The sequence below is a fragment of the Sander lucioperca genome, chromosome 3, assembly GCF_008315115.2.
Source record: "Sander lucioperca isolate FBNREF2018 chromosome 3, SLUC_FBN_1.2, whole genome shotgun sequence".
In the NCBI taxonomy this organism is placed as follows: Eukaryota; Metazoa; Chordata; class Actinopteri; order Perciformes; family Percidae; genus Sander; species Sander lucioperca.
The window spans coordinates 20,086,172-20,102,570 of NC_050175.1; the positions used below are offsets into that span (position 1 = coordinate 20,086,172).

At 40.9% G+C, this 16,399-nt stretch overlaps 1 protein-coding gene across 2 annotated transcripts in view; it reads right to left on the reverse strand.

Annotated features, from left to right (window-relative positions):
* The window catches only part of prtga (protogenin homolog a (Gallus gallus)), a 33,214-nt gene that overhangs the window by 6,996 nt on the left and 9,819 nt on the right, over positions 1 to 16,399 (reverse strand). For both annotated transcript variants that reach the window (XM_031314142.2, XM_031314141.2), the window contains exons 3-15: positions 15,905 to 16,049; positions 15,574 to 15,707; positions 14,921 to 15,217; positions 14,626 to 14,785; positions 13,978 to 14,225; positions 12,176 to 12,340; positions 11,277 to 11,582; positions 10,254 to 10,442; positions 2,777 to 2,872; positions 2,478 to 2,664; positions 1,624 to 1,751; positions 1,310 to 1,480; positions 218 to 397 (exon numbers count right to left, since the gene is read on the reverse strand). In XM_031314142.2, the coding sequence (XP_031170002.1) occupies positions 218 to 397; positions 1,310 to 1,480; positions 1,624 to 1,751; positions 2,478 to 2,664; positions 2,777 to 2,872; positions 10,254 to 10,442; positions 11,277 to 11,582; positions 12,176 to 12,340; positions 13,978 to 14,225; positions 14,626 to 14,785; positions 14,921 to 15,217; positions 15,574 to 15,707; positions 15,905 to 16,049 (2,406 nt within the window). The remainder of the gene's footprint in view (positions 1 to 217; positions 398 to 1,309; positions 1,481 to 1,623; positions 1,752 to 2,477; positions 2,665 to 2,776; positions 2,873 to 10,253; positions 10,443 to 11,276; positions 11,583 to 12,175; positions 12,341 to 13,977; positions 14,226 to 14,625; positions 14,786 to 14,920; positions 15,218 to 15,573; positions 15,708 to 15,904; positions 16,050 to 16,399) is intronic.

Consider the following 16,399-nt stretch of genomic DNA (forward strand, 5'->3'; position numbering starts at 1 on the left):
GGGCCGCAGGTCGGAGTCGAACCCACGGCTGCTGCGTCGAAGAGTGAACCTCTATATATGGGCATGCGCTCTACCAGGTGAGCCACCCAGGAGCCCCTGATTATCAATCATTTGTGGTGCAGTCTGAAAAAGCTTGATCTATTTCAAGTTCTGTGATGGAAGACCGCAATCCTAAAATATGAAGGGATTCTGTCAGGATGATGTAGGTGTTACCGACCTGTGGACTGTGTGGAGCCACGAGAGAGCCGGGAATCGTGACCAGAGGTGAGATCTGCTCGGACCGTCAGCTCCACCGTATGAGAAAACGGCCCATCACCCATGTTGTTGGATGCAGAAACTTTCACAAAGTAAATCTGGCCAGGCTTCAGGTTCTCCAGCAGTGCCATGGTGATGGTTCCTGTTGGTGAGATCAAACTCTGGTGTTTAACTTAGATTTGACAGAGAGATCTGAGGAGTAGTTAACCATAGTCATCATAAATCAACCAGAGTTTAGAATGTTAACACAAAGAAAGCGGAAAGTGACATCCAGCGGATCTTCCGGCGGCAACGGAGCAATTCCCTAAATTAATCATCGTCGATATAGACTAGGTGTTTAAATACTGCATTGAGTGGAAATATTTAAAGGAATAGTTTAACAGTTTGGGATATGCGTTTATTCGCTCTCTTTATGAGAGTTAGATAAGAAGACTGATACTCACACGTCTGAACACTAAATATGCAGATGGAGCTAGCAGCAAGTTAGCTTAGCATAAAGACTGTAAACAGTGGGAAACAGCTAGCCTGGCTCTCTCCAAAGGGAACAAAATCCACCTACCAGCACCTTTAACGCTCATTAATTAACGTTATGTTATATCTCGTTTGTTTAATCCATACAAAAAACAAAGTGTAAACCTGACAAATCGCAGAAAGGGAAGAAAGCAAATAAATTGCAAGTTTCAGTTCTGTCCAACTATTCCTTTAATCTCCAAATGTATTTAACCAGCCTGACATAAGAAATAATCCTGAATAAACACATGTAGTTCTGTTTCTCCAATATGTTACTGTCATGATACACGCACACCTCTGACTAACCGGGACTTTGTAATGCAGTGAAAGACACAAAAAAAACAATCCTCGTGGCTGAGAGGTGCTATGTGAGAGAAGAGCAGGGAGTCATCAGGAGATCAGGGCTATACACATTCCCTTATCCAGTGAAACGAGTTACTGATTTCCAATGGGCCATTTGTGTGGGACAGGAGGAAGTATTTGTGGTTCCCCCTGCACAACTGTATGCCCTCTTTCTCTCCACATTTCTTTCCACACTCCTTACCTTCTTTTTGCAGCACTTGCCATTCCCCAGCTATCCAGGCGTTTCTGGAGGCGTACAGGATGGTGTAATGTGTCACAGCTACACTGGGTTCATCTGGGGGTTTCCATGAAACCAACGCTGTGTCCTCTTCAATTAGAGTCACTTTCACATTAAAAGGGGGCTGAGTGGGAGCTGTGTGGGGGCGGATAAAAAGAACAAGGTAAAAAATATATATCATGCAGCAGCAGCAGCAGCAGCAGCAGCAGCAATAACAAACTCCTGGTACACAGAGATATAATTAATAAGATTGCAATGTTTGATAATTTTGCACTCACCGTCAGGGAAAGTGCTCTGATAGACCACAGGGCTCCAGGGGCTGGACAGGTGGTCAATGTGAAGGCGAATGGCAAATTCATACTTGGTGTTGGGCTCCAGATCTCGCACCAGGAGGCTCTGCTCACTCCTGCAGAAGAAAGAAATAACAGAGGCTTTTAAAGGGCCAGTTCATTCAAAACATACAACTTTTTCTTTTGGCTAGACGAGGATCTATCATCCAAATCAGTTCAATGTGACTAGCTGAGGTTTGGAGATAGTTTTGTAGCTCACGCCAATAAAATTCACTCAATGGCATTTGTGTGCCGCAGAATAAAAAGAAATACATTCAATGACTTTAACAGCTTGTGTCTTTCATGATTTAGTTAGTCATATTTATCCACATATGCTATCAAGTTTTACTGCATTTGTGAACTGGTCCTTTAATAAATGTTCTTGCCCAGCAGATGGTGATATGGAGCTGTGCTGGCGGGGAGGGGGGGAGAGGTTCTGGTGACCAGTCAACTTTCCCCAACAAGTGAGAAGACAGTATATATGTTGTAAAGAGAACTGTTTTGGTCATATGATACAGCTGAGCTTGTGAAATGTCAAATTATTGTCAATACCATGATTTGATGTGAAGATAGGAGCTGAACTGTGGCATGAGACCAAGTCATCACACAGTAAGATAAAAACATACAGTTACATGAGTTTTACACCTGGTTTCACTTTTCATAAAACATCCCCCTCTCCAAACAGGAAAGCATAATACAGTAGTGCCCACACATTTATTAAAGCTGCACTAATCAATAATATAGCTCAACACAATGATTAAAACAGCCTTAAATGAAAAACTGTATTATAAAGGAATTCTCACGTCTGCAGGTAGAGCACCAGGGAGGCGTTCTGCAGGCCTACTGGGTTGCAGCGGACTGTGTAGTTGACCGCATGGCTGGAAGCGAAGGCTGGTCGACCCCAGTGCAGAAACACAGCGGTCGAACTGTTGGTCTTGGTGTACACATTGTGTGGAGGAGGTGGAGGGGGCACCAGGCGATCTCTAACAGCTGAGATGAAGATACATTAAGGGTAAAGTTATTTATTGTTCAAATACAAGTGACACCATCGTGCTTCAGACACACTTACAAAATATCTTTTCAAGTATATTGTAGGACTTACAGACACATCCAGGGGTGCTGATAGTCTGGTCTGCCTGGTAGCCTTCTCCGACATAATTATAAGCCAGGAGCTTAACGTGGTACTTCTTCCTTGGGTCTGGATTAAGAAATAAAAAAATAAACCAAAATGTCTAAATAAATCACAACATAGAAATGTGAAAAACACCAACGGTTCTTCTTACTGCAAAATACATCTATGTGCAGTCTCAGGCTACATTTACATTGCTACGTTTTGGTTTTTAAGCGGAGTTTTGAGTCAAAAGCGATCTCCGTGCACACAAGTGTTTTTAGCTCCAGTAGAAGAACTAATATCCGTTTAAACTAACACGCACAAACCGCATATCTCATCAACATTCTCGTATACTGGGCATGTGCGTGCCGGGGTAAACAGGAGGCAGCATGTATACTCCACCCGTTGCTGGTAGTTGCCATGGTAATGTTAGTAGCTTAGTCTCAGAGAACAAGACATCATGACCGATAAGACCCAATCAGGCAGCGAAACTTTGGCGTCAGTGTTGCCAAAGGTCTCTGTTTGCGGCCGTTGAGACAGAAACACAACCCCGGAGATTCCAAACCAAAACGGGGTCATAAGGGTTTTCAAATTTCTCCGGTTTAGGGGCTCTGAAACACCAGAGCAGTGTGAATGCGAGGTGTAAACGTAGCAAAAGATATTCGCTTTTAAACCAAATCGTAGCAATGTAAATGTAGCCTCAGATCTGGACTTCAGTAAACATCCATAGAGATTTATTCTCAACACTCAATTATTTACCACCGACCACAACACCAAGACAGATGACAATGTGATTCCTACAGCAGGAAGCAGGGGTGATACATGAAAGAGACCAGGGCTGTGTGGGTGTGGGGTCAGTGAGGTTTTCTGGTTTGATGGTGTGGTGGGAACCAGAGGTGAGGTATAGTGCGACAGATGCTCAGTGCCGTAAGTCCTTTGGTCAGTTTCTGCAGCACTCAGGGCAGCAGAACAGAAGAGCTTCACTATCCATCACACTGTCACCCCGAGTCTTTTGATAAAATAAGAAGGCCCTTTCTCCGGCCCCAGTCAGGCTTGCTGCTTAGTGGTCAGTGGCCACTCCTATTCAGGACCAGAATCTGGGGGTCAAATCGACGGACAAAATCCCCTGGGAAGGACATCGCTGACAGTCAACAGCAGTTGCAGGCCTCAGTGACCCTGAAGACCCTGCGCTGAACAAAAGCCCATCTGACCAAATGTCCCTTTTACCCCTAAAAGAATAATGATCAGGGTCTGATTTGAATGTTGCATACAATATCAATATTGTGAGTCATACCTTTCAACTCTTAGAGACAGTAAAATAAATGCACACTGATCCTCAACCTCTTTAATACATGTTTCTCAAATGCTTGGTCACAGTTTGGTGGGAAGATGAAAATTACGTTTGCATACTATTTATGCTTGTCAAAATACATTATTTCTAATCTATGATCTTAAAGTAAAATATGCTGCAATAGATACCACTCAAGAACAACCTATCCAGGCATGTTGGTTACAGAAGTGCATAAAGAAATGTATAGCTCAAATATGAACATATGCATTTTGCTCAACTTGACACTAAAATAATCTTGACCCTATTACTATTATGACAGTCCTCTCTACCCTGCAGAAAACAAACAAATACACTTCTATTGCTATATGAGACATGTAGGGGCTCTTGAGACCACAGGAGATGAATTTGTGTCCATGGAGGTTAGAGAAGTTTAGGAGGGGTGGAGTCCAGCTACTTGCACCCCCATGCAGCCCTGAGGAGTTTCGCTGGAGCCAGACCAGGGCCAGCAGGTCAGGCCGAGATTAAACTCTGAAAGAATCTGAGGTCACGGGTGTGGAATATGAGATGCGTATCTTTTCTTCTTATCTCTTTTTTTGCTCAGAGATTCTAAAACTTTATATGGCTATTTGTAATGACAATTAAAAAAAATATATTAACATACTATTCATCAATATGAACCACATTATGAATTGCTGGAAGAATTATCTTCACAGGGCAGATTACAAGTCTCGCATACCAAGACTGATCTGAAGCAAAATAAGTTCTGCAAGAAATAAATAAAACCACAAGGCCTGTACTTTTTATACAATCTCCACCTTGTTATCCAGAGTTGTCTGCCTAGTTTGTTATGCCTCAGTGTCTACCTCGAAAGAGGAGCAGGCACATAGTATGCACCTCTACCCAGCCCCACAATACAATGGGCCTGCCATAATTATGCAAAAATGTAGCTCTGCAAGGGGGGAAGCTGTGACATCTAGGCCACAACCTTTGACATGGAATCTGGGCAAGCAAAATCCTGCAAAAGGAGGGGTGATAGGGCTCTTTCCGAAGGGGGGAGGGTCAAGCAGAGGAAGTGAGTGGAAAAACAGGGAAAATACAAGAGTCAAAATGAAATGCCATTTAATAGGTGATGACACAGTGTTCCAATAATAAGAGAAAACTCAGAGAACAGGTTTGTTTGTTTCTGACACTCTTACACTTACTCACTCTTACCTTAAAACATTATATGATTTGACCATGTACTACCACAGATAACAGTAGTCATTATTCATCAAATGTATTATGCTTTTCTATAAAATTCTTAAATCAAGGATGCAACTAACGTTTATTTCTATTATCAATTCATCTGTTGACTATTGTTTTATTTGTGAAACATCAAATGTTCGTACCACAAATTCTCAGAGACAAAGTTAACTTTTCCAAATGTTTTCTTTGGTCAAACCAACAGTCCCAAACCGAATGATATTCAGTTTACAGTGACATAAAACGCACACAAAAGCAGCAAATCCTCACATCTTGAAAGATGGAATCACTAATGTTTAAAAATGTTGCTTGATGAAAATACTGAAATGATGAATCAACTACCAAAATTAATGCCAATTAATTTTCAATGAATCCACTAATTGTTTCAGCACTACCTGATATAGCAGTGGAATCAGAAACATAGTTACAAAATATAAATGTGGCTGCATTACTACACATCATATTCTTAGAGTGCTGCGTTCTGCTCAAGTTTCCATTCCTTGAGTGAAGACATTTTCCTGTTATTCCCACTGGGATGCATCTCACATGGCCTTACTCCCATAAATTATGCTGTTTGTATTAAAGGGCATATTTGAGCCATTTGTGGTCACCCCTATTTACAGCCCAAATGCAGATTCTGTTGGCCCCTGAGGTTTTTGTTCTGCCCTGCGAAAGGCCCCCCAGGCCGCAGCAAGTCAGGCCTGAACAGGGGCCGTAAATGTCAACTCCTGCATGAACCCTCGCACCAGCATCTATCATCTCTCGCTCTCTTTCCTTCCCCTCTCTCTTTTGCCCCTTACTCACACAAATCAACACACAGACGCATGCTGACACACACACACACACACACACACACACACACACACACACACACACAAGTTAAGCACAAAATTACCTTTCAAAATGATGGTCAGAATACAAATCTAGTTTTTACACGAAGGCACACTTTGCCTTGTGTTTAATAATAGGAGTGGACAAGATGTACGTAAGATGGCCTGCAGCTATGAGATAATAAATCTACAGTTGTGCACACAGCGCTGCCTGGTGCCAACAGGTATGAGAGGTATTTAAGCCTCGACTACGACTACATGTTCGTCTCGTGGGCCAAGCAGAGAATACACATGAGGAAAGGTCACATCACTGTGTCATTTATACCCAACTGGAGCCTCTCAAACACATTCCTGTCTCTCAGGGTGTGCTTTCAATCATCCGGATGGGTCATAAGTGATAATTTAACAGCCAGCTCAGAGCATGTCCTTCTGCAGCCGTACACAGAGCTGAATCTGCAGCACCCAGTTTTGCCACAGCTGACAGTTCAGAAGTCAATGTTATTGGCAAAAAGGGATGGCTGCTGTTGGATTACAGGAAATACCATTTACAGTACAAACAGATTTAATTTGCAAAGCAATCCCCTGCTGAGAACATTCTACAGTCAGTATTTGGTAGTCTAGGACTACACTAGAATGCATCAGAAGTAATTTACCAAAAAAAAAAGAAGGAAACTCTCATTGTACCAGTGTTAGGGAAAAATTATGATACATACTTGTTCTCTGATTATTATTAAAACTGTTTGCATTATAACAAGACAAAACACTGTTGCTGCTGTCACTATCTGGTATATGGAAGCCACTGTCTTGTCCTTGTCTGGAGCACGGTGTGATGTTGAGGAAAGAACAGGTGCTCCTTGACTGAGATAACTGACGACATCGACCCTTTATTATGACTATAGAGTTTTATCACATTCTACGTTGTATTACAAAAGCTGTTGTAGAAAGCTTTTCGTTAGGTCATTGTCTGTACTATTCTGTAGTGCGGAAACGGACTCCTTGTTGGGTTCTCAAGTAAAATTAACTTTAATATATCTTCAGTGGTCCTGTCTATTATTTGATAATGTAATTATTCTAACAACCAGAGAAGACCAACATATTTGTCAACGCAATGATTGAAGCATAAAAGTGCAGGAAGAGAGCAACATGTACGCACATTACAAACAGAAAAATATTCCCACGAGATAAACTACTTCCCAATGTTATTTCACTGTTACAGTACAACAGAGAATTTTGAATAAACTGAAGCCCTGTCCACTCTCTCTTTTTTTAAGATTATATTTTTTGGGCATTTTTTAGGCCTTTATTTCTATTAGGACAGCTTAGACTTGAAAGGGGAGAGAGAGAGAGGGGGAATGACATGCAGCAAAGGGCCGCAGGCCGGAGTCAAACCCACGGCCGCTGCGTTGAGGAGTAAACCTCTATATATGGGCGCCTGCTCTACCAGGTGAGCTAACCAGGCACCCCTGTTCACTCTCTTTCCATTCAGGTCATGTGCTCATTTGTGAGTAAATGTCAACATTATTAGTTGTCACTTGTAGTAAATAACATGTTTAGCAGAGACAATCACAGCATTTATTCAAAATTAAGTAGTCCAATATTTTATCTAACACTTCCTAAAATGAATATTCCCTAATGGAATATCATTGACGATACAGAGTAGTTACTATGCTACACGTGTGGATCAGAAGATCTAAGGTGTACCCCAACTCTTCCCCTGATCACCTTTAAAGTGAGTCAATGTAACCTTTGAGACAAGAACATATTCTTCCCCTTGCACATGAAAAGTGACACTAATTAGCAATAAAATGTATCCTGGCTCAATTCATTAGGCTCAGAGGTTTTGCTTCCACAGCCTTACTTGGCCTGGTATGACCAGCAGCTTATGGTGACTAATGTTAGCAAAGTTTAGATACAGTAGATGTTACTATTAAACTGACATTACTAACTTTTCTCCATTTGTGCTACCTAGATTTTAAACATATATCAGGATTGCCTCTAAATTCATATATCTGTTTACATTTCCCTGTATTCAATGTATTAGTATATAGTATAAATTTGATTTCAAAACGCCTCTTGTATGTATTACGCTATATCAATAGATTTGTGTTTAATAAATGGTGCAGTGATAACAATAGCAAAAAGTAATGTCTTGAAGAAGGAAGTTATAATTGGTAAAAAGCATTTAGTCAGATTCCTCCCAGCACAGCAGGATTTTCTCTGATGCAGGATGTGTTGCCACATGGGAGGTCAGATGAGGCATTTTACACCTCTCTCCTTGTGCACAGTGCTGCAGCTAAATTCATGAGAAAGAAATCTCAGAACTGCCAGATAGTGAGCTCACAAGACATGCTCATTGTTTGGCCTACAGCTCAGTAGGTGAGAGGCTGCATTTCCTTTAGGTCTTGGGTAATAAACTATCTTTGTGGCTCTCAAACAGCCACAGCTTCAGAAGCCAAACACAATGAGATTCTTTGATGTCAATGCTCCTCCAGCAACGCTGCTCAAAGCAGTCATAAAACACATAATAAATCTGCCTCCACAAAATAGCTTTCCTCTCTTCAAAACACAGCCCTGCAAAGCTCCTTTATCAGAGAGGAACAATACAATGATTCTTTTTATTCAGCTAAAGCTCTATTTTTGATGTTGCTAATTTTGTTAATTGGCTTAATATTTATCAGCAGCTTCGTCTGTCTCCTAAAATATTTATTCAACATCAGAACAATCTGATGAAGGAAGAGCACTCAGACTGCAAATTTCTTTATATTTAATACACACCAATGCAACCATTATGACAATTACATAAAATAATAATAATATGGAACACATTTAGTTAATAAAACACATATTGAACTGAATTTAGTTTTTTTTTTAATGTTATTTCTTGATGATTTTATCAAACTAGCATCCCAGGTATGACTTTATAGTTAGCTAAGTCAGTTTAGTAGTTATTGTAATGTTATCAGTATTAGTATTCATCATTATTAATGTCAATATCATCAGTAGAACCATTAAAAGTAGTGGTGTTTAACCCATTGAACTAAATATCTAACTAACTAAACGCCTGCAGCAGTTAGAGTTAACACCTAAAGTAATTTATAGTGCTAATTTATAGTGCCTCCTCATCATTCTTTCTTTCTTTCTGATCCCGTTCAAGCACAGAGCTTTCTGATTAACAAGTCAGCTGCTGACCACCTGGTTGACCCCTCTAGCCACAGATGGTCAGATGTCCGCTGCATTGGCCTGAGCCCCCTCTCCTCTCTCGCACAAAAAAGCCAAAATAAATGTGACCTAAAGGCCAGAAGAGCTGTGATATGTCCAAAACACCATCCAGCAGCTGCTGAAAAGACACACACACTGAAATCCTGCACAGAGGTTGGGAGGTCATGGAAAAGGGATGTGGTGCTGTTCAGTTTCAACGCTCTGCTTGACACATGACGAGACTTAAGCCAATTAATCACTCATAAGCTTAGCTGTCAATATATGCTGCTGCTGGTTTTTACCACCACAAACTATTTTAATAAAGCTTGAGTAAGCTTAAACATTTTAAATGACCATTAAGACATGCAAGCTTTAATTATAAAATAACAACAACTTATAAAATCTTTGGGAGTGTCTTACACTCATTTGTAGAACTATGTGGGTGCATGCTCAAACCTTTCTATGTTGTCATAGATACTCTAATATGCGAACAAGAGTAGTTTAGCTGCCTAATACCCACGATAACCATTAACATACTGTATATGAAGTGTTATAAGTTGTGCTAGTAAGGACAATAATTACACTAGTTCAGGAATTAATGTAGATAGCACAAATATACCTCTTCACAACAAGCAGTATTGATAGGAACTTGTACTTTAAAGCACAAACAAGTTTTAGGAGTTGTAAGAAAAGTACTTTCTTTTCAGCAAAATGCAAATCTATGCAGCTAGATGCTCTAAAATCTTATCAAATCATTCACTGTTATTACTGATGTAAATATGAAGCTTGTGTCGTGCTGTTGAGTGCTCTTGTTTACAAAAAAACAAACAATGAAAATACTGTCCTGTGTCCTGCATACCAGGAACAGTGGGAGCAGGTAACTCAAATGATCTGAAACAGAACTCACCAAGGCCTCCGATGGTGTATGTATTATCCAAGGCACGCAGCTGAAGCGGGGCCCTCTCTGACTGGCTCTCCTCATGGTAGAAGAGTCTGTAGCCTTGAACACTGACTGAGTTCCTGGGTGCCAACTGCCAGCGCGCCAAGATAGTGGTGCAGTTTAAAGGCTCCAAATGCAGCTCGGGAGCCATCGGAACTTAAGAGAGAAGAGTCAGAAAAATAATTTAGATAATAAAATTCCGAGATGGATTACAACACAAGAAAGTATCCTCAAACAGTCTTTTCGGGTTTGTGATAACAAAAACATTTTGGATAAAAGTCCATGTGATTAACTGTGAATAAAACAAAAACAGTGCTGCTTCATAGACGCTGTTCTGCTATGTGTATTGGTATCATCAGAAAACAGGAACTTGTTCTTAGAAAAGTGGAATCTCTTTACCAAGTTGTTTCCAGTGTTTATGTGAGGGACAGAGGAGGTTCCTGACCAGGAGTTTTCTTTGAAAAGTGAAACTACCATCTAAAGCCTTACCAGCTGTGTCACACTATACGAATAAAGTTTACCAACAGAACACTCCTGTCTGAGTTTAAACTGGAGACAAGAGGGCAATAGAGATGGGAAGGAAAAACAAATCCTCCCCTCCCCCGTCTCAAAGCTTCAGATGTGGCTCTCAACAGCCATATACCCTTTCCCACCCAAAGGCCTGAGCTCTTTATGACCCATGACTGAAACCCTTCCAATGTTACTGACAGTGCAGGGCAAAGGTCACAGAGTAACAAACGGAATGCCTTAACAAGATTACGAGTGCAAGCCTCTCTCTCGTCTTAAGCACAAGAGAAAAGTTCTGTGATAATTCAGCTTTTTGCGTCAACATCCTGTATCTGTGTGTGTGTGTGTGTGTGTGTGTGTGTGTGTGTGTGTGTGTGTAGATGATCATATGTTGTGCCTGCATGTTTGAAATTCTGAAAATCACAAAATCTTTACTTCTACATCTTAATTAAATTATAAAGGCAACTCTTCCAAATGTTGTACCTCGAGCACTGGATGCCTTCGGAGTGCGGTGGGACGTCCAGGCAGACTGCTCACCCCACCCAACGCTGGTGGCAGCAACAATACGCAGGAGGTAGATGGTGTCAGGCTGCAGGTTTTCCAGGAGATACTGGGTCTTGTCTGCAGGTAGCTCTATCTGTGAGACTGTATTCTCAGCAGTGGTGCGATAGGACAAACGGTAGGCGGAGACTCTGCCACGACTCAGCTTGCCTGGAAGGGGCTGCCAACACACTTGGATGTCCATAGGACTGCGGCTGGTGAGGCTGAGTTCAGGGGCGCGGAGTGGAACTGTAGACCGACAAGACAGACAGGTTAAGATAAAAAAAACTCATGTGAGCCAAAGAAAACAGAAAAGTCACCCCTGATGCTTTGAATAGCTGTTCCTTCTGTACTAAAAAGGAACAGGGTTTAAATGTGTAACATACTGCACCAGTCCAGAGGCAAGGGTTCGGCAATAAGAAGATAATATACCCTAAGAGGTAATATAACTTTGTCAACCATTTATATCGTAGCGATCCAGTTCATATATCTGGTTGTATAAGGTCATTGTGGGCAAAGTTGCAAATCAATGCAGAGCTGTTTTATGGATGTTTTTGATTTTTTTCCCAAATTGATTTTCCAGAAAATGAACCATACCACAACATTTAGCGACATAAAATTATTATTATAAAATAATATCATTCACTGCAGTAAAAATATTCTTTGAACATCCTCTGAGCTCCCACTGAAATAATGTTTAAAGATCGATAATAGCAGTTTGTCCTTTACCTGTCGATCTCGTTCTCTATTTATGACTTGCTTCTGATTTTGTATTCACTGTGAGAAGGAATATATTGTTTGTGACCTTCACTAAGTCTATGTCACTAATCTAGTCTCCTCACCATCCTCAAGTGTGTGCTGGAACACATTGTCCGACATACGACTGGCTCCCATGGGCATGTAGGCCACCACGTAGAAGGTGTAGTTGCGAGCCGGCTCCAGGTCATCAATAATGTAGCGAGTTGTATCATTTCCAATGACAACTTGATATTCCTCATTGTTTAATCCTGGACAAATGACAAGATCGTAAAAAGAGTTTTATATCAAAATCTACCAAATCAATACTACTTCTGGATGAGTTCTTTTTTCTAAAAAGCAATCTGCCCTGTCTTGAGATAAATATTTTTTGTATTTCAATTTTTTTTTTTACATTTGTTTAGATAAATTACAGCATATTAAAGATTTAAAATATATGTAAACAAAGCAGGAGATCAAAATCCTACTCATTGTCAAGTCCACAGTTTTTCAAATGACCTATTGTGTGATAGTCATTTAATTAGAGCAGATTAGCAAAGTCAAAAGATGTATTTGTCCCAGGGAAAACGATTACCTGGTCTGATTTCTGACTTGGTAAACAAGGTACTTGAGGAGTAAACAAAAAAGCTTTCTCCGTAGTCTGAATGTCTCAGTGAGCCTCAATGAAAAGTGTAACAAAGTCTGCCTTCCTGTCCAATTCACACCCTCCCATGGCCCTCACAGAATACACACTTTTGGACACTCCATCACACGGGCTAATTAGTTCCTCCTTTCGTTAGAGCCTCCATTTAGTGCTGAGCTCTGTAACCTCAGAGAATGCAGAGCGTACTGTCTGAAACTCTGTCAATGTCAATGAACAGCCATTCTCTGTGACTGGGACCAAGGACATTGTGTCACTATATCAAGTGCAGAAAAATCCCAGACAGATGCCAATTATTCAGAGAATTTGTTTAAATTGTTCTTTTTATGTTGACCTCCTTATCTCCAACAAAATTCAGCAGGTGTTTCTTTCTCTCTAGTTGAATTCTGTACATTTCACCTCCCCAATGGAAGTCAGTGGCATTATAATGAAGTGCAGCGCTTGAATGAACAAGTTGAATTTTTTTCTCAAATGTTGCATTGTTTGAATGTGACTCTTGTTGTCAACAGCAAGAGTTCCCAGGAAAGCTGAAAGGCTTTAAGACTTTCCTGCTGCCACACTACAGCCCTTGTGCTTTATGTGAATAGTTTTGTGTGCATCCTGCATTTTATCAGCCAAAATGAAGGGACCCTGCATCTTGAAAGGCCACAGGGCTAGGATCTAGGATAGAAGACTATTGAATTGAATTGCATTGCATTGAATTGAATTATTCCTGTTCGTCAAGAAAAAGCCGTTGTTCTTCCTTATTTTGGAGAGGAATTTCTTTTTTCTTCCCTTGACCTCTGCACACCAACATAAGCATCAACACATAGTCAGCTCCCACAATATACTTTCTAGACAGGAAGTGGCAGAATTTAAGTTCCTAAACTGCTATTTTCTCAGGATTTAAAGAGTAACTCATTATCAACATGTTTAGAGGTCTTAGGGAGTACTAATGCATATCTGACAAATGTTGTATAAGCTCCAGAATGAGCTGTGTGAAGACTAATAAATTGGAGTTTGAAAATGAAAAAAATCTGGTTGTGTGGAGTAAGAAAGAAATTAAGACTGTCTCCCACTCCTCATTTCTGCTTGAGGCTAGCGGATCAAGGCTACATTATGGAATGGAGTTCTCTATTAAAGGCCACTTACATGAAATACCTAAATATATTAACGGTAACCTTCCACTAGATATAATATCCCTGTGTGACAAAAAGACAAAAACAATCTGATCACTGTTGTCTCGTTTGTTTTTTACACACCACTAACCTTCAGCCTTCATGTAGTGCACTGAGTAAGCAATAACTTTATCTGAGTTATACTGAGGCCTCTCCCAAGCCAGAAGGATGGCGGAGCTCGACACAGTGTCAGCTCTGAGATTCCTGGGAGCACTCGGCCGATCCTCAGACATCACCACAATGAGCCTCGCCATGGAGAGGACCGACCCCTGCTCGTTCTCTGCCTGGCACTGATAGATGGCATCGTCCTCAGGGATGATCTGGTTGATGACCAGTTTGCTATTGGACATAGATACACACATATAAAGAGTATGCACACAGATGGCTTCATCCTGAGGCTCCTTCACCAGGGTGTAATCATTCTATAATTACCTTTACCAAGCACTGACAGTTGAATAAGCAGCAAGAGCAAATTATAGGGAAACTAACTGAAACCCCATTTGCACTGCTGTAAATTATTCAGTTTCCTTTCCACTGTAGGGACAGTTGTGAATTATTTATTTAAATTGGCCAACAAAGACTGTCAAATGAGCGTATAGTAAAACAGTAAAAACACTAAAAAGAGTTAGGGTTCCTGTTTTCATTATCTCTCTGCATACATACGCAGATACATGTGACTGGCCAGAAAATGGATTTATGGATCGGAAGAATTATCCTTTAAATGGAAGGAAGAATATACCTGTTGTACATCTTAATTCGACCATTGGATTGAACTTTCTCTCCATTCTTAAACCAAGTGATTTCAGGCGTTGGAACTCCTTCAGCTTGACAGACAAAGCGGGCGGTGCCAGCACGTGGACGGGTCAGGCTCTCTGGCCACTCAACCAAGGAAGGTGGTGCTTTTGAAGAAGAACATCAATGAGAAATATATATATATATATATATATATATATATATATATATATATATATATATATAATGTTTTCGAATTATGAATTATTAATACAAAATCCAAACTATGAATAAATCTTTACCTATCACAGTGATATTGGCTGAAGCGACTGTATAGTTTCGCGTGCCAGGAGTGGTAGCTCTGCACATATAGACTCCTCCATGCTGAAGTTTGATGTCTGTGATAATGAGGTTGCCATTTCCCAACACTTTTGTGTTGTAAACATCAATAGACTTGCTGTCCGCTCTGCTCCAGGAGATGATGGGTCGGGGATTGCCTGTGGCCATGCACTCCAGGATGGCACTCTGGTGCAGCGACACTGAAATGTTCTGTGGCCCGGCGATGACGCGTGGCTTCTGGGGAGGATGGGGCTTGGGAGCTGTAGTGAGAGGGAGGAAGACAGCTTTAGTGCATGTGGTGTGATGTGACGGACATCGTAGATTCGAGTGAAATGCTATCTCTGTACTGCCCCTTTAGCGAATAATTAAGCATTTCAACTATTTACCAGCGACACAAACCAGTTACCTTACTGTGACATTGCAGTATTGGTTTTAATATGATAATACTATTCACAATTTCTGTAATAAAATTAATTATAAAACACCCATCATAAATTCCTTTTGCATAGATTTAGGTAAATGTCTACAACAGCTCTATGATGGATATGTTACTATTAAACTGTATGTTGATGACCTTTACACAACACATTTGCAAAAAGAGAGCTGGTTGACACACCTGGGGTGACAGTGAGGGTGGCCTCCGTGCTTCGGCGGCGGCTGGCAATGTTGGTGACGATGCAGCGGTAATTTCCAGCATCTGCCCGCTGCACCCCGTGGATCTGAAGAACACCACTGGGCAGGACTGTGATTCTGGATGACAGAGATATGATACAGCATTTATCACTTACAATACGGCGCAATTACACACCAAATATTTTACAAAACTGATAATTGATAAGAATAGATCCAGATTATATTCCATGTCCCGCTTTAAAATATCTGGTGTCCTTTAAGTATGTAAAAAAATGAATACTATAAAGTTAAACTGAAAACAACAGAGTGCATACCTTTCAGTGGCAAGGGGTAATGTGACCCGATTGAACTCCCAAGTGATGATGGAAGGAGGGTGTGCACTGATTTTGCAGGAAAACCTGGCGACTGAGCCTTCAGTCACCACTATGGATGTTGGCTGGATTGCAAAAGCTGAAATACCTGCAGCAAAACAGAGCAACAAGAGACACATGTTTTTTTCCTTTATCTTATAGTGTGTCAGAATGAGATGGTATACTGTCTCCCAGTATTAGTAACACAGCTTTATTTATCAACTTCTCAGGGTTCCGTGCGACGCCGCCCATGCAGATTATGAATGGTTTAAAGACATGCCAATAAAACAGCACTTTCTCTCCCATCCCGGAATGCTGTGTGGACTAGCCAGACCCTCCTACGCAGCGCTGTGGAGGAAGGTCTAGCAATGCAAGACTACTATTAATATAACGTCGCTACTATTATCTAAACTATTAAATGCTAGACATAAAGTGTGTGTGTGGCCGGTTCTACAAGTT